Genomic DNA, 21,946 nt, shown 5'->3' on the forward strand with positions numbered 1-21,946 from the left:
TGCAGGTTGTATTTCTGGGCTGCTGTCAAGAACTATTCTGATCAATAGCCAGTTGGAGATCAGGACACTAAATACAAAAATAAAAGGAACAAAAAAAAACCCTTATGAGATGTGTGATTCAGGCTCTGAGATCACATTCTTCTGAGCAGAATGAATGAAAGGAGTTTATAAAAAAGATGCTCCTTGATCTGACCATCCATCCATCCATCCATATATTTTTTGCCACTTATCCCTGTCTAGGTTGTATGGGTAACAGTCAGAGCAAAGATGCCCAAATGTTCTTTTTCTCTGACACCTCCTCCAACTCCTCCAGAGCTGAGTCATTCCCAGACTAGCTGAGAAATATAACCTCTCCAGTTTGTCCTGTGTCTGCCCTGAGGTCTCCTTCTGGTTGGACATGCAAGCGCAGACATACTGAGAACAGAAGCTCATTTCTACTACTTGCAGCTGTGATCTAGTTCTTTCAGTCACTACCTAAAGCTCATGACCATAGGTGAGAATAAGGACGTAGATCGACTGGTAAATCGGAAGATTTGCCTTTTGGCTGTCTCTTCACTATGACTGCCTGGTACAACGTCTACATGACTGCTGTGGCAGCTCCGACCCTCCTGTCAATCTACTGCTCCCTTCTTTCCTCACTTGTAAAGAACACTCGGAGATAATGTCAGTGTCAATATCAATTTATTTATATAGCACATTTAAAACAACATAGTAATGCTGTGGCTAAAGTGCTTTGCAATAATAAAAGAAAAACAAAACAATTAACATAAGAACGTAAATAGAAATAAAATATATGAACATAAGATGAGATACATAATAAATAGAAGTAATGTTATATAATCACAAAGAGGAAACCAATCAGTATTACTGAAGGTCATGGAATGCAAGTGAATAGAAATGAGTCTTTAATCTTGTTTTGAACAGTTCAATTGTAGACGACTCCTTTATATGATGAGGTAAAGAGTTCCACAGGTGAGGCGCAGCAGCTGCAAAAGCCCTGTCCCCCTTGGTTATATACTTGGTACGAGGGACAACAAGAGACAACTGACCAGAAGATCTAAGCACTCTAGATGGCTGGTGTAAAACACACAGTTCTGATAAATATGCAGGAGCAAGCCCACGTAAAGATTTAAAAACTAGCAGCAAGATTTTAAAATCAATTTGAAAACTGACAGGCAGCCAGTGTAAAGAAGCTAAAATAGGAGAAACAGAGTCATACTTTCTTGCCCCAACCAGAAAGCGAGCTACAGCATTTTGGACCAGCTGTAACCTGTGTATCAGAGATTTGTTAATCCCAGAATACAGCGAGTTGCAGTAATCGAGGCAAGAAAAAATAAAAGCATGAGTAGCTTTCTCAAGATCCCTAGAAGATAAAAAAGGCTTAATCTTACCTAATAGACGAAGTTGGAAAAAGCAACTCTTGACTACAGAATTTACTTGTTTCTCAAAAGAGAGGTTACTATCAAAGGTAACACCAAGATTGTGGACTTGTGGTTTGTAAAAGACAGAGAGAGAGCCGAGAAGTCCAAGACCAATTTGGGCTTTAGCTGATGGACCCACTATAAGCACCTCCGTTTTATTTTGATTCAGATCAAGAAAATTATTAGCCATCCAGGATCTTAGTTCAGACAGACAGTTGTGGAGTTGATTTGTTGCAGAATTGCAGACAGGAATATAAACCTGAGTATCATCAGCATAGCAGTGAAAAGAAATGTTCAAATTCCTAAAAATCGCTCCAATAGGATGAAGGTATATAGAGAATAGAGGTATAAATAGAGAACAGAGATACATAAACTCTTTTGCTTTAAGTAGCACCTGACCCCCTAGAGGTGTAGATAAGCAAGTCTAAATAAACTGGTCTGCTTAAGCATTTGGCTGAACACGGTCAAAAAATGATTTGACATCTTCATATCATTTTAAAGACAGAATTATTGACAGAGCCAATGAAAGTGCTAGGGCTAATTTACATTGTAATATGGCTCAAACTAAAATAAAAAAAATTGAACTGCTGACTGATTACTGTTTCATTGTTTTTTCAAATATTTTTGTTACACAAAATGTTTCAAAAAACTAGTCATCATGTTTGCATAAAATGTTCTATGACATTAAACAAGGACTCAATGTATCTTGGTCTTGTCAGCTGAGTCCTTGGTTTTTAATCATCCACAAAAGCACATTCTTCCACGTTTTGTTTTTTATTTAAAAAAAATTACTTTGTTTAAACTGACAATTATCAGCTCTTTTTTAGGTATTTTCACATATAATGGGAAAAGCACCTACCGCATGTATTATATCCTTCTTTCTCTCCCAGTAGAGGAGTTTTGTTGAAATTTGGCACACTTAGACTTTAAGGAATTTTAAATGATATATGTTGAAAAGAGCATGCAGTAGAAAGTTTTGAAATTCCAAAATCTTTAATTGTAAAGCACTGGCAAATTTGCAAAGTCATCCATCGTAAAGCAAAGAAGCATTCTTTGCATCTTCAATTGCGGAATAGTTTACTGTTTCAAATTTACCTTGAGAGAGATTACTTCAACTTTTGCATATTTTTCTCTCACATCTGACAGCCACACCTGACAGCAAAACAGATCTCCATTACAGGTTTGCGGAAACAAAAAGTCATTTATCAAGAAATTAGTGTGAGAGGAAAAGAGTTATGTCAGCATTACTCTAAAGGCACAGAGTGAAGGAATTTCTCCTCCTTATTTACATTATACTAAAACAAGCTACACATTATAATGAATCAATATACCTCTGATGCTATATATTTTTTGGCAAAGCTCCAATCCTGCTCTCCATCATGGTCAGAAGCAGCCAACAATTTTACCTTGAGACTGCAACAGAGATTTTAACTCATCCTTGAAACATGTTATTGTTTAAAAAATTTAAACTATTAGTGACAGACCCACCAACAACCAACCCAATACAACATCAATCAATGCCATTTTTAGATAACTTCAATTGGAATTTGCTGCCTTTGCACCATCACAAGTCTATTTGGGCTATGTTTTGAACTATGTGGTATTGTCAGTACTATTGAAAACCATATATTCAATGTAGTCTACTAATTTAATTTCAGTTATTGCTTCTTTTGTGAATATGACCCATTTTACAAAAATATTTAATACACAAAAATGTGATAACTGACTCTTTGATGAAGTAACCAAAAAAAACTTTCAAATGAATTAACTAAGTCATGGGTACATTTCTAACTTGTCTTGTTTTTTCCATCAGACTGGTACTTTGACAGAAGATGGACTTGACTTATGGGGTATGCTTCGTGTTGAGGACAGAAGGTGAGGCCTAAGGTATTGCATGAAGCAGTCGATGATTGTATATTTTGTCTCCATATAGCAGCCGTTTTTTCCACTAGAACATTTATATTAGTTGGTGCCATTTGTTGCCTAGAGGGCTTTTCTAGAGAGGTGTCACAGATAAATGATTAAAGTGTTGTACCAATAAATAATGTAATGATGAAAACATCTTGCATGCAAATATTAAATTAAATAACATTCACAAAATGCATGCTCACAAAAAAGGCATACAAGTTTTTAATTGAGTCACATTTCCAGCTTATTATAACAAGTTAATAATTAATATGTAATCTCTCTATTATAAAAGAAAATCTTGCGACGAGACAGGATCTTCTGAAGAGAGACAGAGACACTTTTACTTCCCGCGACACAGTCAAGTCACGTCATACTAACATCCATTGGAAGCATGTTCCCGTGAGATGGTGACCTTGGCAAGGAAAGTAATAATCAGCCCGGAACAAGTGGAATTAAAAACCTTGCAGGTCCAAACGGGGTCAGAAATAAAAGACAAAGAGTAAAACACACAGTAGAACTTCATAAAGACGTTCAAAAACATTGGCGCCATACACATGCAGAGCAAGTTACAGATTATGAAAGCAGTGGAATTTGAAAGGCTTAAAAAAAACCCTTGGCGCGATACACACGCAGAGCAAGTTCAAAAATATGACAGTACTAAAATTTGAAAGTGTCAAACAAATGGAAATTATTACTATGTGAAATAACGGAACAGCAAAAAGAGATTGAATATATGGACATATGTGATATGTCGGAAGTATGTAGATATTGTAAGGCTTTAAAGTTTAAGTCAGAGACTTATACATTGTCTAATTCGTGTTGCCATCAGGGAAAAGTACTGCTGCTTCACAATGAAGAGGCATTTCCGAAAGAATTCAAAGATTTGTTGTTTGGTGAAAGTGAAATCCACAAACACTAAGGGGTAAAATATACGCGTCTACAATAATCTTTTCGCGTTAGCATCATTCAATGCACAAAACATTGATTTAGATAGATAGATAATTTACACAACAATAGACCATTTGCTATGAGAATCTGTGTTCCCGCAACAATTACAGCTACGGCATGTTTAATTTAGAATAAAACACAATTCGGTCAGGTGTATGTTTATGATCACGGAGAAGCGATGCAACATAGAGTTAAACGATTCAACTTAATAGAAATTATACAGACAATAATGGATACAAATCCATACGTCCAAAAGTATCCCACTTTACGCGAAATTTATCAGCAAAACACGGACAAAGAAATTTTCTTGGATTTCTATATGAATCCGAAAGATCAGTCGCATTTATAATAAACCCACATGTGACGAATTGTCAGCGATAATAATTTTGAAAGACGGCGATATCAAAGACAGAGTAGATATTCGTGTATATCCAAGGGTAAAGCACGATTCTTCATGTATGTCAAATACATCGCCATATGCCAACCCTTTACTCTTTCCTTTGTTTTTCCCAGATGGCGAAAAAGGATGGTCGTACAATATGAAACAAACGCATTCAGAAAAATGAATAACACACACACAATATTTTGGGTCAAAATTACCGATACGTTCCCATGTATTTAACCCACTTCTGTCATCTCAACGTCAATCGCAACATTACATTATTAATGTGTATGTAAAAGTCGCAGCTAATCGTCTCTTCTTTATTAAATTGAATCAAGCTAAACTTAGAACTGAACATATGCAAGGTCTCATTGATCACGTTCAAAATTCAAATATCCATAGTTCAGACAAATTCAAAATAGGTAAAGCAGTCATATTACCATCATTATATCAAGGGTAGACCAAGAGCATTGCAACAGTTATATCATGATGCAAAGGCATCATGATGCAAAGAACTATCGGTCGGCCAGATTTAAAGTGAACTATGATTCTTAGCGCAATGAAAAAAGTCGTGAAATCAACCGGAATGTTCAAGCAAATTATAGAAAAAAAAAGATTTAAATCCGTTAAGTAGTTCTCTCGTTTGCTAACTAAGTTGTGTTAAGGTTACGCCCCAAGGCAGACGCGTGTGTACAAATGCATCCCGGGAGTTGAGGACATGTCATACTCTTAAAGACTAAAGATCTAAAGCTGTTTAGTGTCAAGCAGAGGAGACCATGTGGGGAACTAATTCTGGTCTTCAAAATCCTCACATGCATTGATAAAGTAGAAATTAAGAGGAAGTGCATTTAGAACTGAACCCAAGAAGGATTTCTTTATGGAAAGAGTGATGAGAATCTGGAACAAACTACCAAGACATGGAATTGAAGCAGAAACTTTGACAACCCTTAAGAAGAATCTGGGACATTTTAGCTATTAGCAAAACAAACAGGCGTACATATCTCTCCCTCTTTTGTTGTACCTTTCATTGTCTCATTTATCCTGTCTTTCTTTGTAACTCCACATATCCATCTCAACATTCTCATTTCTTCCACATCTAACTTCTCCTGTGCTCCCTTTACTATCCACATCTCTACTCCATACATCATTGCTGGTCTCACCATTGTCTTAAAAACCTTACTTAGGACCTAGGTATTTAAACTTGTCCACTCTTGACAACGGCTCTCTCTTCAGGGTAACATCAGAATCCTGATTATAATTAAACCTCAAATATTCTGTCTTCTTTCTTACAGTTTCCTCTCTACTTTCTCCTTTTGTCTGCTAGTCAACACCATGTCATTATCAAAAAGCATGCAGTAGGGAGTTGACCTTTTATCCCATGAGATTATTTTTTATTCCATGAGTCAGTACATCCATAACCAGGTCAAAGAGGTAAGGGCTTAGAAAAAATCCCTGGTGCAGACCTATTAAAGGCTTATGCCTTTCCTGACACTACTCTGCCTATGTTAAAGTAAGTTTTGTACTAAATTTCGACCTGATAAAAACTAAAGGCGTATCTATATGTCTGTCCAGTTCTTGTCACTGGATTACATGGTACATCTGTTGAACCTCTCTCTCATTAGCTGTCACTAGACGACAGGAGCACATGTCTACACGATGATACCAACAGCAAGTTTGCAATATCTTTGCAAAATAATGTAATAATTATTGCAGAAAATCATTTTTAGAATAAACATAATAAATCATTTTTTTTTTGAGTGCCGGGAATAAGTTTCAATGTATGTCAGAGAAGTGTGTGAGGGGAAAAATTAAGTATACGATATATTTCATTAAGGAATAAAGTATGCCATGATCAAAATACAGCTTAATCAGAATTTATTTTATGTGCAAAACATCCCACTATATGATTTCCAAGTATAGCGTATGTGATGTCAGGAGTGGATTGGATCCTGATTGTACCTTAAATCCAACATGGTACTGCTCTTTCAGATAATCTAGTTTAAAGGATGTGTTTAAATAAATGTGTGTAAGAATTTAACACTTTAATTTCTCTCTGTGTCTTCTCCACAGATTTGGAACTTTGGAGCATCAGGTTATAATGGAAGTCCAGCCATGGTCGCACTTTATTGTGGGAATGGCAACATGTCACTCACTTACAAAGATTGATGGCAAGCTCTCTGGAGACCCCCTTGATCTGAAGATGTTTGAGGCCACCAGCTGGGTAAGATGAGGGTCATTGCATATCACAATTTGTAAATCACGATTTCCAAATTTAAACCACTTTCAATACCATATTCATAACCAGTGTGAAGTTGGAAAGCCTTCAGGAACAAAGTATTATCATTTAGCTTTCTTATTGTAATGCTTAAAATAGTAATTTATAAATGTGATTTTTATTAACAGTGATTAGTCAATAAACATTATATTTATATGGAATGTTTTGTGACAAGCAGAGTGATTATTAGGTTGTGGAGCTGTCGTCAGGAATTTTAACAAATAAGCAAAAGAACTTCTGGAGAGAACAGAAAACAAACATCAAAAATCAAATGTAGTTGTTGAGAAAGGCCACAATTTGAAACATCAAAGCATTGGATTAAAAGATTAGTCGGTCAGAAGGTGTGGGTGGAAATTGTGTAAGCCCCTTCTTTGAACTTTTTTGTTTCCCTATTAGCATTTATGAAATCCAGGAATTATGTTCAAATGGCAGAGATCAATGCAAATATGATAAGTACAAGGTGACCAGCCTTCAGAATTCTGGATTCATATTTTCTACTTGAAAGCTTCCCAAAAACTAAATGACTACCTTTTTAGTTGAGTTTTTTTTTTTTCTTGTATTTAATCATAACTGCTGTCATTAAAAAAGGAATTTAATATGGAGTGTGACCTTTGTTCAGGAATTTCTGGGTATAATTAGAAAACAAAGTAGTGTTGTTCACTGAGCTCTATGTATATGTATACACATTTCTTTTTGTCTGCTGTTATGTTTCAATTTCCATGAAGTTTATGTTACTGCTTATTCCCGGACAAGATAGTGCAGTGCTGGAACCAGTCTATTAGTTTATCGCATGGGGCGGTCACTCTCACAACCACACTCGCTTTCTAATAATTTACACAAACCATGCCTTTATATTTTGCCACCATAATTTGCTGCTTTACAAACATAGAGCTATTAATATTATTGTTTACATACATTTCTTTCAGTTCCATAATTTTGATGTTTTAGATAAATAACAATCGTGTAGTCCTCACTAAGCCCTGAAAACAGGTTCTGCTTGTATTCCTGAATTACAAAAGCATCAGAAAAACATTTCACAAGTATGGGACATTTAACCCAAATAGTTCACCAGTCCCCTATTCACCTAGGCTTTGCACATTACTCTCAAGATGCAGAGCACATGATTTTAAACTACACTACTTTGTAACTTGTTCTGTATTTTTTATAGTTTACTTTGGGGGGAGGGGGGCTTTTTAACGTATGTATAAAAATGTATCCTTATCTAGTTTTTATGTCTGCGTATTCTTGGTGAAGAGCGCACTTTAAAGTAATAACTGTCATCAACCATACTTACTTTTTCGCAATTTCAAACAATTCTATCATATGTTATTTGATAATGTTTGATTGCTTATCCAGATGAAATTCTGCTTTCCTTGTAGCTCACAACTCACAGTCCTAGAATCAGTCTAGCCACACTTCTGTGCAGTTTCTCCAGTGTGTTTATTGACATTTTATATTGCTGAGAGCGTCACTGCATAAAATATTCCAGATGAGGCCTTGCTACTGTATTGCATTGCTTACAAATAGTTTTGGTTGGTTAGAATTCTGTACAGAGTTCGGAGTAATCCAGCATCATTTAGCCTTCTTAATTCAGATCCTTCCCCCTGCTTTCATTATGAAATTATATCCAAACTTGTATTTCCTATGCGTGAATCTTTACGTTTACTTACTTTTAACTTTATCTGCCACATATCAGCCCCACTAGGAACTCTATCCAGGTCCGTCCATAATGATATTTCTGACTCTAAAATATTATTTTGTAAAGGCCATTTATATAAAGAGAAACCACTCCAGCACTGCTCCTCTGGAGAACACCAGTTTTAACCTCAATTGTGCTGTGAATGCTGTTGTGTATTTATGTGTGTGCGTTTTACTGATTTTGTACAAATTTAATTACATTGTGCATACATGACACTGAATATAACCTTGAATTCTAGAATATTAACCTAACAAAATTTCCCCATGTTGACTGGTCACTAATGTACTGGTGCACTTATACTTGTTGTCATCTGCTTGATTTTTTTTCTATTACTTCCATGGAAGTGGAAGTTTGATGATGGGGTCAATACTTCACTATTGACATAAGTTCAGACTCAGATTCTGTGATGTTCAAAACATTGAGAAAAGTTGACTTTAGTATGGCATCTGTAAGTGCGTCTGTGGAATCCTATGTACAGTGATAACTGCCGTAGAAATTGTTTAATATAACCAGGATTTTTGTACACCATTTAGCCATAGGAAAAGGCCCATTGATTTTCAATTTTTGCATTAGTAGCTTTTAAGGTACATCGTTTATTTAAGTTTACATCTATCTACATATTGAGGCACATGCACAAACACACACTTACCCTCAAAGAAATTGATAAGTGAAGATAGCGGACAGCTTGTTTACTCTACCAGAGCACATGCTGAATGATGAAGACAAAGAAGTAAACACATGCAAAACACACACACTAAGTCTGTAAAGCTGGACTTGCACAGATCCATTCAGACTGTATATCTGCACAGCTTGTTTACTTCATTTGAGCCAGTGTATTTAGTCTCAAATTAAATTAAGTTTTTCACTTCAATCAATTTCCTGTTCATTTTACTGTACTTTTATTTGTGTACATAATAAATATAAGTTAATATACTTGTTTATTATTGTAAGTACAATTGATAGTATTATGTTGTAAAATCTTCCGTTGAGTGATTTCCTGTGAAATTTACATGGTAGTACTGTAATGGACCATTCCATACCAATTTTTCCTCCTGTAATTCTTTCAAGTATTTTACCCTTTAATACACATTAAGCAAACTGGCCGATAATAATTAGGGCTGGCACAAACAATGTTTTACTTGATGCAAGAAAATTTTCAGCCTTTCAGTTTTTTATGAATTTTGCAAAAAGCTTTTGTTACTGTTCACATTTTAATCAGAGCATTTTTTACTTCAGCCTGTTTAATCCTAGTTTCTCTTCTCTCTTTCTCAGAGTGTTCCAAATCATATATTATTTTAATAATATTCCTTGTAAATTTTGGATGATTATCTACTTACTAACATGTTAAAATTCCCATATTGATACTTGACATAACATATTAAATGTATTATTCTGCACAATTCTCTTTATTTTCATGCCCAAGCCATATAAGACTATCATGTACTTTTCTGTTATAGCTTATGATCATTAGTTCTTGAATAGTTCTGGCAGTTCTTTCTTGGGTTTAAGACCCAAGTTCTTGTCATTGACATGTCTTGTAATGTGAAAATCAGAACTGCACACCAGATTGTTAGTTTTGCCAAACATATTCCTGCTAGACCTGACAGGCCTTGTCTGTCTGTCTGGTTGTAGATAACATTGATGCGTCCAGTACAAACCCCTATGCACACTCAGCAGAAGACTTTCCAGCTCAAAAACATACACGGTTTCCAAATTATGTAATTTTCCATCGTCAATGCAAAATTATTCTTTCTTTTGCCATTAAACTGCATGTGTACATATCTGTCTAGTTGTGAGCTTTGTTTTAAAGATTAACTATCTTCAATGAATCTGTTAATCTGTCTAACATGATGCCCTTTATTGTTTAAGTTGTATAAATTAGAAAGAGTATCATCCCCAACAATGATTCCCCTAGACCCCCACTCTTGGCATTTCCTAATTCAGTGTTCATTACCCTGTGTAATGCACTATGTGATGTTACACCCTGCTAAAGGTACTTTTGAAAATTAAGATTAATTTTATCTTGAATTGGTATCAATGGTTATAAAATGTATGCATTCATAGGTGATGCTTCAATAACAACAAATTAAGTGTCTCTGGAGTATTGCACTTTTGTGAACTCAAACAAAACAAGTAAACCTAAAAAGAACAAAGGTGTTTTGTATAAGGGCAAAGGAGATCAACCATTCCATCCTTCACAGAATGCAGAATTCATTGTGTTTCTATGAAATGTCAGTACCTTGCCTTCCTCTTGATTCATAACTAACGTTTTTTTTTTTTTTTTTTTTATTTCTTCCTCAAGATCCTAGAGGAACCATCTGCTGAAGAGACCGCACTTCATGACCAAATCATGCCCACTGTAGTCCGACCTTCTCAGAGCATGCCCTTAGAAATGCAGCTTAACCCTGATGAAGACCCTGTAAGATGTGCTGTGGTTATTGCCCATACTATCATTCATAGCACTGGTGTACTTATTGCAGTGCTTTATTCATGGTATTCATTGTTGAATATTAAGTCTGCCAACCATCATGACATCTGATTTGCTTTTGTGTTTCTGCCTCTCCTTTTCTTTCTATAGGACATGAAAATGATCATGGTAAGCAAGGCCATTCCTATTGTTATTCTTTTGTCTTTCTAGAAGGTAAATATTTATGTGTTACCCTAGGACTGATACTTTTTGCATATTGCTTTTCTTTGTTTTTCCAATAGATGTGGTGTGTGTGCTGGTTAATGTGGAGTGAGCTTATGCAACAATTTAAAAAAGCATGGAATGTGAAGCTGTTTAGTTATGTAGAAACAGAATATGATAATAGTGTTGAACATTCCTCAATATTAGTTTGAAAAACAGTAATGTGAAAAAGTAATTGTACCGTCTTTGAACTGTATGGCTTATGTATTGGGGTATACTGACTGACTGGTTACAGTTGGGACTGACGTGCAGTTCAAAATGCACTAAAAGGGCCAGTTACCAGACTTTTATTGAAAAAATATGATCTAGATCCACATATGCCTACAATTTTAGACCTATTTTAAATTTATCTTCTCTTTCTAAAGTACTTGAAATAGTAGTCACCACACAGCTTCAGTGTCACCTTATACAGTACATCACAACTTATTTGAGAAATTCCAGGCTGGTGTCCGCAGTGGTCACAGTATAGATACAGCACTAACTCGTGTTGTAAGCCACATTCTAAAATTTTCTGAAGAAGGAAGTTCCGCACAAATTATGTTGCTATGTAGATTTACGTTCAGCTTTTGACACCATTGATCTTTTTATTCTATTACATAGGATAGAAAATCACATTAGGCTGTCAGGAACCATCCTTGCGTGATGTAACCACAAAGGGGAGCCACTGAGCTCCAAACCACAAATTCCTGAGCACACCATAAAGTCCACAGCTGAATCGCTGAAAAAGAGAAGATCAAGATTTTGAAGTGGCCAAGTAAAAGTCCAGACCTCAACCCCATTGAGAGGATGTGGCAGAAACATGAGAGAGCTGTGTGTAAGGAATATCCTCAAAATCAGTGAGCTGAAATACCTTTAAAAGCAGGAGCAGGCCCTAACTCCTTCAGTAGGATATATGGGACTGGTAAACCTATGAATACAATAATTACTTTGTTACTCATAAACGTGGTTCTACAAGCCGTTGAATTAAGAAATTAATGTACTTAAGTTTTTCACACCTGGCGTCTGTGTTTTGGTGCATTTTTGTTGCGTAAGGACTGTGGTGGCACAGTACTTCATGGATTCATCATCCTATGTTGGAACTGAACTCATGGTTGTTATCTGTGTGGAACCTGTACATTCTCATGTCAGTGTGGGGTTTCCTTCTGGGTAGTCTGGTTTTACTCCTACATCTTCAAAGACTTGTATTAGGTTAATTGATTTGGCAGCCTGGCCTAAGGTTACACTTGGTTTGATTGCTAATTACATCTAGATATTTAGAAACATAAAGTACACCCTTGTTTAATTCTATTATATGACTGTAGCTTCACAAACCTTGAGCCTTTGATTATAGTGTTTCAGGCGTGTGATGCTGTCAATGATATTTCTGTGCTTAATTCTTGAGGCTGCAACTTTTAAAACTGTCATGTTCATTCCACTTTGTTTTTCTTTGGTCAGAATCAATATGAGGTTGGAATAGTTGCACAATTTCCATTTTCGTCTGTGCTACAACGTATGAGTGTAGTGACGAAAACTCTAGGAGAAAAGCGGATGCATGCCTACCTGAAGGGAGCACCTGAGACTGTGGCCAAGCTTTGCAAAGAGGACAGCAGTGAGTTGGCCGCTAGGCATCCTGTTCTGATGTTTCACTCTGCATATTATGTAGTATGACTTTTTTTTTTGCTTCCTTTCCTTGTACACATCTGTCTGGTTTCCCCACTCAGCTATTGTTTCTATTTTCTAAATTGTCTTCTCTTAATAACTCCACCCTCATGTCTTCTTTCATGACATTCCATCATTCTTGCACTCTTATGTCAAGTATGTCTTTTACCTTATTGTGTTCTTTGCCTTTTTTCTCTGATCTTGGCAGTTCCTGAGAATTACTTGGAAGTGCTGGATAGCTATACACAGCAAGGTCTGCGAGTGATTGCTCTGGCCCATCGGAAACTAGAACAGAAGTTTACATGGCACAAGCTGCAGAATATTAATCGGTGAGTAATGGCAATAGTATGTACAGTGTATCCAGAAAGTATTCACAGCACATCACTTTTTTCACATTTTGTTATGTTACAGCCTTATTCCAAAATGGATTAAATTCATTTTTTTCCTCAGAATTCTACACACAACACCCCACAATGTGAAAAAAGTTTACTTGAGGTTTTTGCAAATTTATTAAAAATAAAAAAACTGAGAAATCACATGTACATAAGTATTCACAGCCTTTGCTCAATACTTTGTCGATGCACCTTTGGCAGCAATTACAGCCTCAAGTCTTTTTGAATATGATGCCACAAGCTTGGCACACCTATCCTTGGCCAGTTTCACCCATTCCTCTTTGCAGCACCTCTCAAGCTCCATCAGGTTGGATGGGAAGCGTCGGTGCACAGCCATTTTAAGATCTCTCCAGAGTTGTTCAATCAGATTCAAGTCTGGGCTCTGGCTGGGCCACTCAAGGACATTCACAGAGTTGTCCTGAAGCCACTCCTTTGATATCTTGGCTGTGTGCTTAGGGTCGTTGTCCTGCTGAAAGATGAACCGTCGCCCCAGTCTGAGGTCAAGAGCGCTCTGGAGCAGGTTTTCATCCAGGATGTCTCTGTACATTGCTGCAGTCATCTTTCCCTTTATCCTGACTAGTCTCCCAGTTCCTGCCGCTGAAAAACATCCCCCACAGCATGATGCTGCCACCACCATGCTTCACTGTAGGGATGGTGCCAGGTTTCCTCCAAACGTGACGCCTGGCATTCACACCAAAGAGTTCAATCTTTGTCTCATCAGACCAGAGAATTTTCTTTCTCATGGTCTGAGAGTCCTTCAGGTGCCTTTTGGCAAACTCCAGGCGGGCTGCCATGTGCCTTTTGCTAAGGAGTGGTTTCCGTCTGGCCACTCTACCATACAGGCCTGATTGGTGGATTGCTGCAGAGATGGTTGTCCTTCTGGAAGGTTCTCCTCTCTCCACAGAGGACCTCTGGAGCTCTGACAGATTGACCATCGGGTTCTTGGTCACCTCCCTGACTAAGGCCCTTCTCCCCCGATCACTCAGTTTAGATGGCCGGCCAGCTCTAGGAAGAGTCCTGGTGGTTTTGAACTTCTTCCATTTATGGATGATGGAGGCCACTGTGCTCATTGGGACTTCCAAAGCAGCAGAAATTTTTCTGTAACCTTCCCCAGATATGTGCCTCGAGACAATCCTGTCTCGGAGGTCTACAGACAATTCTTTTGATTTCATGCTTGGTTTGTGCTCTGACATGAACTGTCAACTGTGGGACCTTTATATAGACAGGTGTGTGCCTTTCCAAATCCTGTCCAGTCAACTGAATTTACCACAGGTGGACTCCACTTAAGCTACAGAAACATCTCAAGGGTGATCAGGGGAAACAGGATGCACCTGAGCTCAATTTTGAGCTTCATGGCAAAGGCTGTGAATACTTATGTACATGTGCTTTCTCAATTTTTTTATTTTTAATAAATATGCAAAAACCTCAAGTAAACTTTTTTCACGTTGTCATTATGGGGTGTTGTGTGTAGAATTCTGAGGAAAAAAATGAATTTAATCCATTTTAGAATAAGGCTGTATCATAACAAAATGTGGAAAAAGTGATGCGTTGTGAATACTTTCTGGATGCACTGTAGATGTTATGACATGACATAATTGTGCTTTCCATTGTGCTATCTCTCTCCGTCTTTCTTATGTATCTTCTGTTGCACACATAAACACACAAATACAGTGCCAAACAGTAAATGCACACTACATCGGTATCATATGAAGGGTTTGCTTATTCTTGTTCTTTCTGTTCTGTAATGCAGGGATTTAATAGAGTGTAACATGGAGTTTCTGGGATTGATAATGATGCAGAACAAACTGAAGCCACAAAGTGTGCCTGTCCTGGAGCAACTGAGAAGAGCCTGCATCCGGACAGTTATGGTGACAGGTAGAGACATTATTAACTTTACTGAACCAGGAACAAGTGACACTAGATTGGCTAATGCCAGGCACCCAAGTCATTAATGCAAACTCAGCCCTGGCAATAAAATGATTAAAAAGCTATGTGAGGAACTAGGAATATACCAATGCCTCAAACTCAAAATTGGGCTTTTCTTTCAGGGGACAGCATGCTGACTGCAGTGTCTGTGGCACGTGAATGTGGCATGATTCCGCCAAGTGGAAGAGTTATTGTCACCAAGGCTTTGCCCCCACATGATGGGCAGCCTGCCACAATTAACTGGATTTATAACGATGATACATCACACCCAGAGGACATAAATATCATGACTGAGCAAGATGAGGTAATGGTCTTTTTGTCATGTAGAGATGTTTCTTTTTTTGTTTTGTTTAGTCCTTCTTTTGAAATAATGTTCTAATAACTAATTACTATTTATAATTTCTACCTTTTTGGGGGGGTCTACCCTTGTGTTCACAAAAACAAAAGACTTTTAATCACGATATATACGCACTTGCAAGTTTTTTTTTCATGTTAAGCATTATCTTAGCATGTACTCATATGGCTACATCACTTACAGAGAATGAAATGGCTATATCACAGATAAAGAAGTGCATTTGCAAAGTGCTGCAACTACAGAGTAAAACCTTAGTGAGAAAAGGGCAGCCGTCTGATTTGTGAATTCCGATTGCCATGCTCGCTTAATGTCCAGTGAAGTACATGAGATCCTTAAGTCATTTTACAGGTTTGTATTCCAGCCTGCTTCATTGTGTGTGGGCAGAACAAGTCATTTTGCCCATGCTTAAATTGTAAATAGAGGTGTTTTGCATTATATTTCATATCCTAGATTTTGAGGTACTGACCTAAAAACATTTGGTATAATTTACATTTATTTATTTAGAGGACCTTTCCTTTTTTATGTAGGTAAGTTTACAAATCAAATGAAGTGAAATTTCATACAAATTAATGTTGGCTAATATGGTGACTTACTCAGGGTCCAACATTGACTCAGTGCTGGCAATTAACTTGATTGTCACAAACTTCTTGCTGACTGATTTGAAAAGTTAGAAAAGCATATATGCATCTTACATATTGTGTATTTTTCAGTTGGACAGAACTGTTCTGTTACTTTGTGCAGAACTGCAGGGTACAAACAAGCATTTTGTAGGTCTTTAAAGAGCAGACATACCTGAAAGCTGACAGTTTAATTCTTTGCTTTCTGGGTAAATGATAAATACACACATTTCTTAACCTAAGCACAAACATTTACGTTTAGGACTTCATAATGAACATCCATCCATTTTCCAACCCGCTGAATCCGAACACAGGGTCATGGGGTTCAGCTGGAGCCAATCCCAGCCAACACAGGGCACAAGGCAGGAACCAATCCCAGGCAGGGTGCCAACCCACTGCAGGACACACACAAACACACCCACACACCAAGCACACACTAGGGCCAATTTAGAATCGCCAATCCACCTAACCTGCATGTCTTTGGACTGTGGGAGGAAACCGGAGTGCCCGGAGGAAACCCACGCAGACACGGGGAGAACATGCAAACTCCACGCAGGGAGGACCCGGGAAGCGAACCCAGGTCTCCAGGTCTCCCAACTGCGAGGCAGCAGTGCTACCCACTGCGCCACCGTGCTGCCCCATAATGAACATGACATTCATAAAGTATGCAGAGTAATTTTTACAAATGCCTTGTGCACTGCTTCTCTGATAATTTCATAACTCTACATTAGCCAGTTTTCTTCTATTAAAAAACTTGTATATATTGTACTGATTTTATTAGTTAAAGTAACTATGGGATCATGTTTCTCCTTTCATCATTTAATTTGTTATTGAATTACCAGGAAGTTGTGTAAATGTGGATGATCACAACTTCAATATTCATTAACAGTAACTTAAAATTACTTACAAGCATGCAGGTATTTCCAAAATTAAGGAATACCCTTGTACATATATTTGTTTTTAACTTCTTTATGTAATTTCTAAATTTGCCCAGACATTTGCTCCACCACGACACTAAAGCCTTCAACCTTCCCACAAGACATTGGTGTCAGGATACTGCAACCAGTATGTTACCACATTCTGTACATCCTCTTGAGTTGCAAATCACTAACCTCCCAACAGTTTTTTTTAAGTGAACAAAGAAATTAAGTCACTTGGTGTGAGATCCAGGATGTGATGTGTCCAGCACCTCCTGTGCAAAGCCCTCTAAAAACTCACAAGTGGTATTTGCAGTGTGTGGTCTAGCATTATTGCGGTACAAGATGACACCTTTGGTAGAATAGCCCAGCTTGCATCCAGCAAATTGCCTGCCATAACCATTGTAACATGAAACAATACTACCTTGGTGTTTGTCTTTGTCATAAGAGATATTCTGCAATTCTTAAAAGTGGCTTACAAACTCCCTTATGGCCTGAAGCCTAACCAACGCATGATGGATTAACAATACGCCTGTTGAATGTATTATTAATAAGTCACACAATTCCTGTGGTACAGTATGTGTATAAGTATAGGCTTTCTTTGCCAAGACACACTTCCATACTATCTAGTTGAGACGACTTGTCTTTAGAACTCCCATAATTAAATGGAGTCTACTTGTGCACAATCCAGCTTAATGTTCCATTTTAAAAATTAACACCTTTTTATTCTGAATCTCATTGTAAGAGTGTTAGAAGTACAGAACAGTTGTGCATTTGTTTACTTGTGTATTTTTACAGTTGGTGCACAGACAGATGAAGTGATATTCTTTGGGTCATGCAGTGATTCAGAGACTCAAGTTCCACTGCCTTCAATATGTTTGTCTTCATAATGATATATCATAATATTCCTAAACCTGCTTAAACCAATTCATGGTCAGGGTTGGCAGTAGCCTTTCCCAGCTGCATCGGGCACAAGGCTGAACAGGCCATCAGTCCATCACAGGGCCACCCAGGCATACATGACCAGTCTCCACGTAACCTAACCTGCACATCTTTAGCTTGATGGAGGAGAACCCACACGGACTTGGGGAGAATGTGCAGACTCCATACAGTCAATGACAGAAGTGGGGTTTGGACCCAGGATCCATGAGACACCAACACTAACTCCGGCACCAGTAGGTTACACAATTCAGAATAAGGTTAATGAAAATCAATCCAGGAAGTGGATGCACTGTAAAACAGTTTTCAAGACATAGGGTGATTTTAAATGTTGGTAAAGTTTGCTTTGTAGAAATTGCAAAAAATATGATTCTGATTTTAATTCATTGTAGAAAAGGGCATCTTGCAAAACTGACTATAAGAACAAGACATGTCAGGGCAGTCACTAAGAATCATATGGTTAAAAAGAGAGGAGAAACTACAGTATCTCTGCAATATCAATTGCTAAAGTACTGTGCTTTAGAGGATAAGAGGAAAACAAAAAGCCATACCGGAAGAAAGCTTGCATCATGTTTCAAGTGTGACTTTATTGAAGAAAACTTCAAAATTAAAAGAAGTAAAACTTTTTTTGATGAAGTTAAAATAAGTCATTTTGGTTAAATGTTTGGCCTAAGGCTGCATATCATCTTGAAAACATCATCTGAACCAGGAAGCATTGGTAACTCCATTATGTTACAGGTTCTTATCTAAATCAGTATATGAAAGACTTAAGTTTTCAGATGTGTAAGGCTGTCCTAATGGATTTACTAATTATTCTCTTCTAATAATTAGCATTACGAAATTATGAAACTATAATTAATAATGACAAATAAGAATTTTGTCTGTATTTGAATTGGCAGCCCAATCGGTATAGACACCACTTCTTTTAAATGATTAGGCAAGATAAAAAATCAGATAGATGGTCTAGTATATAAACTGAGGATAGTGAATGTCCTCCTTCCTTTAACAACAGAAATGATTTGGGACATAAAAAAGTTGATATAATTCTGGCATTCACCAAAGGAACTGTTATATCTGCTCAGTCCCATGCAGTAATGCAGTGAGGTCACTTCCTGAGACAGGATTGTATACCACTGAACTTTCTTAATTTACACAGGTAATTTGGACTTTCTTAAAATATCTTTTTACTGTTTTGAAACAGGATGAGGTTGAAGCAGCAATTTTCATTTGCTAGTCTGTCTTTTTTGTGTGCCAACTCTAAATTAAATCTTTGCAGCCATGACATGTAAATATGACAATACTTTTATAGTTTTTCTCTTATAACACTTTCATAATCACATATATCATTTACTTTATCATCCACTTTTTGTGCCAATAAGTACACGATTACAAAATATTTATCATTTCATTTGAGAAGTAAGATGTTGTATTACACTGTTGTTCTGTTTATTCATGAACCCATCCATTTTTAAACAGTGCTGCTAATGACAAACAACCTCCTGCCCAACCAACCACACAAAAAGTGATAGTCTTGTAGTGAGATGTATTCTCTCTGAGCAGCATTGAAGAAAACATTACATCCGCCTCTACAGCCAACAGACCCCCTAATCTGGCATCATCTTTGCAAGTATCATGTTTTTTTGTAATGATGACAACAGTGTACAGTAATCCCTCCTCCATCGCGGGGGTTGCGTTCCAGAGCCACCCGCGAAATAAGAAAATCTGCGAAGTAGAAACCATATGTTTATATGGTTATTTTTATATTGTCATGCTTGGGTCACAGATTTGGACAGAAACACAGGAGGTTGTAGAGAGACAGGAACTTATTCAAACACTGCAAACAAACATTTGTCTCTTTTTCAAAAGTTTAAACTGTGCTCCATGACAAGACAGAGATGACCGTTCCGTCTCACAATTAAAAGAATGCAAACATATCTTCCTCTTCAAAGGAGTGCGCGTCAGGAGCACAGGCTGTCAGAAACAGAGAGGAAAGCAAACAAATCAATAGAGCTGTTTGGCTTTTAAGTATGCGAAGCACCGCCGGTACAAAGCTGTTGAAGGCGGCAGCTGACACCCCCTCCGTCAGGAGCAGAGAGAGAGAGAGAGACAGAGAAAAACAAAACAGTGAAAAATCAATACGTGCCCTTTGAGCTTTTAAGTATGTGAAGCACCATGCAGCATGTCGCTTCACGAAGCAGCTGCACACAGAAGGTAGCAACGTGAAGATAATCTTTCAGCATTTTTAGACGAGCGTCCGTATCATCTAGGTGTGCGAACAGCCCCCCTGCTCACACCCCCTACGTCAGGATCAGAGAAAGTCAGCGCAAGAGAGACAGAGAAAAGTAAGTTGGGTAGCTTCTCAGCCATCTGCCAATAGCGTCCCTTGTATGAAATCAACTGGGCAAACCAACTGAGGAAGCATGTACCAGAAATTAAAAGACCCATTGTCCTCAGAAATCCGCGAACCAGCAAAAAATCTGCGATATATATTTAAATATGCTTACATATAAAATCCGCGATAGAGTGAAGCCGCGAAAGGCGAAGCGCGATATAGTGAGGGATTACTGTATAGTGTGGAGTTTAATGATTTGGAGTAGAAGGCACATAACATGTATTTTAAAAACTATAAAATCAAATGTGTTTTGTTTTTAAAACTGAGACAATGGTGTATTGTTTTATTGAAATGTTTTACTCCAGTATGAGGTTTCACCGAGCACAGATAGATAGGATTATTAGCCTTGAATTACTGGACAAAATTTTTAGACCTTAGTAAAACATAAAATAAATAAGACAATGTTAAAACCAGCATGGACTTTAAGCTATGTCAATACTACAACATTATCATTTAAAATCTGTTTTTCAATGAAAATAATCCATCCATTATCCAACCCGCTATATCCTAAATACAGCGTCACGGGGGTCTGCTGGAGCCAATCCAAGTCAACACAGGGCGCAAGGCAGGAAACAAACCCCGGACAGGGCGCCAGTCCACCACAGTGAAAATAATCTTTTACAAAAATACCTCTCTCCACACTAAAATGACCAAAAATGGATATGATGTAGACATTCACCTACACATGGAATACATACGTCGGTGGAAGATTCCTTCAAGGGGTGCTAACTCTGCCACCCACAGTATTTATCACAAACTGTAGCGACCAGTAATTTATTTGCCTTTTGTGCATGTATGCAGACTACACAAAATGCAATTTTGATGCATACAGATAAGCAACAAAACAAACTCCTCTGTGTATGCCATGTTGGAATATGTGCTCATCTTTGAAGGGTGATCAATCATTAAATCAGATGTTGTATTAAACAGGATGCAATCAGTGAAGGGTACCATAATAAGCACACACCAATCAGAGTCTGAGTTTTTAGAATGACGTTTTTTCACCCAGCCACACTACGATGCTGAGGCTGCGTTTTCAGAAGTACGCAGCTCTGAAAATCGTTTTCAAAAGTCTCCCTTTTTTGGGATAGTTTGGACAAAAGGTGAAAATGAAGACTAATGCCTGTGCTTTTAAACAAAAACATAGTATAATGGAGCCTCTGACTGTATCAGCCCCCAGTGGCTTCAGTTTATTTTTTGTTGTACTGTATTGTAAGATTCCAGTTGAACAGATAGCCAAGTGGCTACTTATCTACCTGTAGTTTATCTTTTGACATCTTATGTGATCTCCATGACCATGAGGATAAGAAGTTACTAAAACAGCCATCCACTGTCACCACTGTAAGCAAAGCAGATCAAAAAGAAGACAAGTATGTGATGATGATTAGGCTGTGACAAATAATCACTGCCATAGCTCATAATTCAAGATGATTTTTGTGAGATGTCGT

At 37.5% G+C, this 21,946-nt stretch overlaps 1 protein-coding gene across 2 annotated transcripts in view; it reads left to right on the forward strand.

The window, feature by feature from the left end:
- Window positions 1-21,946, forward strand: part of LOC114648901 (polyamine-transporting ATPase 13A3-like) — a 119,659-nt gene that overhangs the window by 63,081 nt on the left and 34,632 nt on the right. For both annotated transcript variants that reach the window (XM_028798220.2, XM_028798223.2), the window contains exons 14-21: window positions 3,235-3,296; window positions 6,730-6,880; window positions 10,936-11,052; window positions 11,212-11,229; window positions 12,757-12,910; window positions 13,169-13,289; window positions 15,103-15,227; window positions 15,401-15,582. In XM_028798220.2, the coding sequence (XP_028654053.1) occupies window positions 3,235-3,296; window positions 6,730-6,880; window positions 10,936-11,052; window positions 11,212-11,229; window positions 12,757-12,910; window positions 13,169-13,289; window positions 15,103-15,227; window positions 15,401-15,582 (930 nt within the window). The remainder of the gene's footprint in view (window positions 1-3,234; window positions 3,297-6,729; window positions 6,881-10,935; window positions 11,053-11,211; window positions 11,230-12,756; window positions 12,911-13,168; window positions 13,290-15,102; window positions 15,228-15,400; window positions 15,583-21,946) is intronic.

This window comes from Erpetoichthys calabaricus, chromosome 3 (genome assembly GCF_900747795.2).
Source record: "Erpetoichthys calabaricus chromosome 3, fErpCal1.3, whole genome shotgun sequence".
Classification (NCBI taxonomy): Eukaryota; Metazoa; Chordata; class Cladistia; order Polypteriformes; family Polypteridae; genus Erpetoichthys; species Erpetoichthys calabaricus.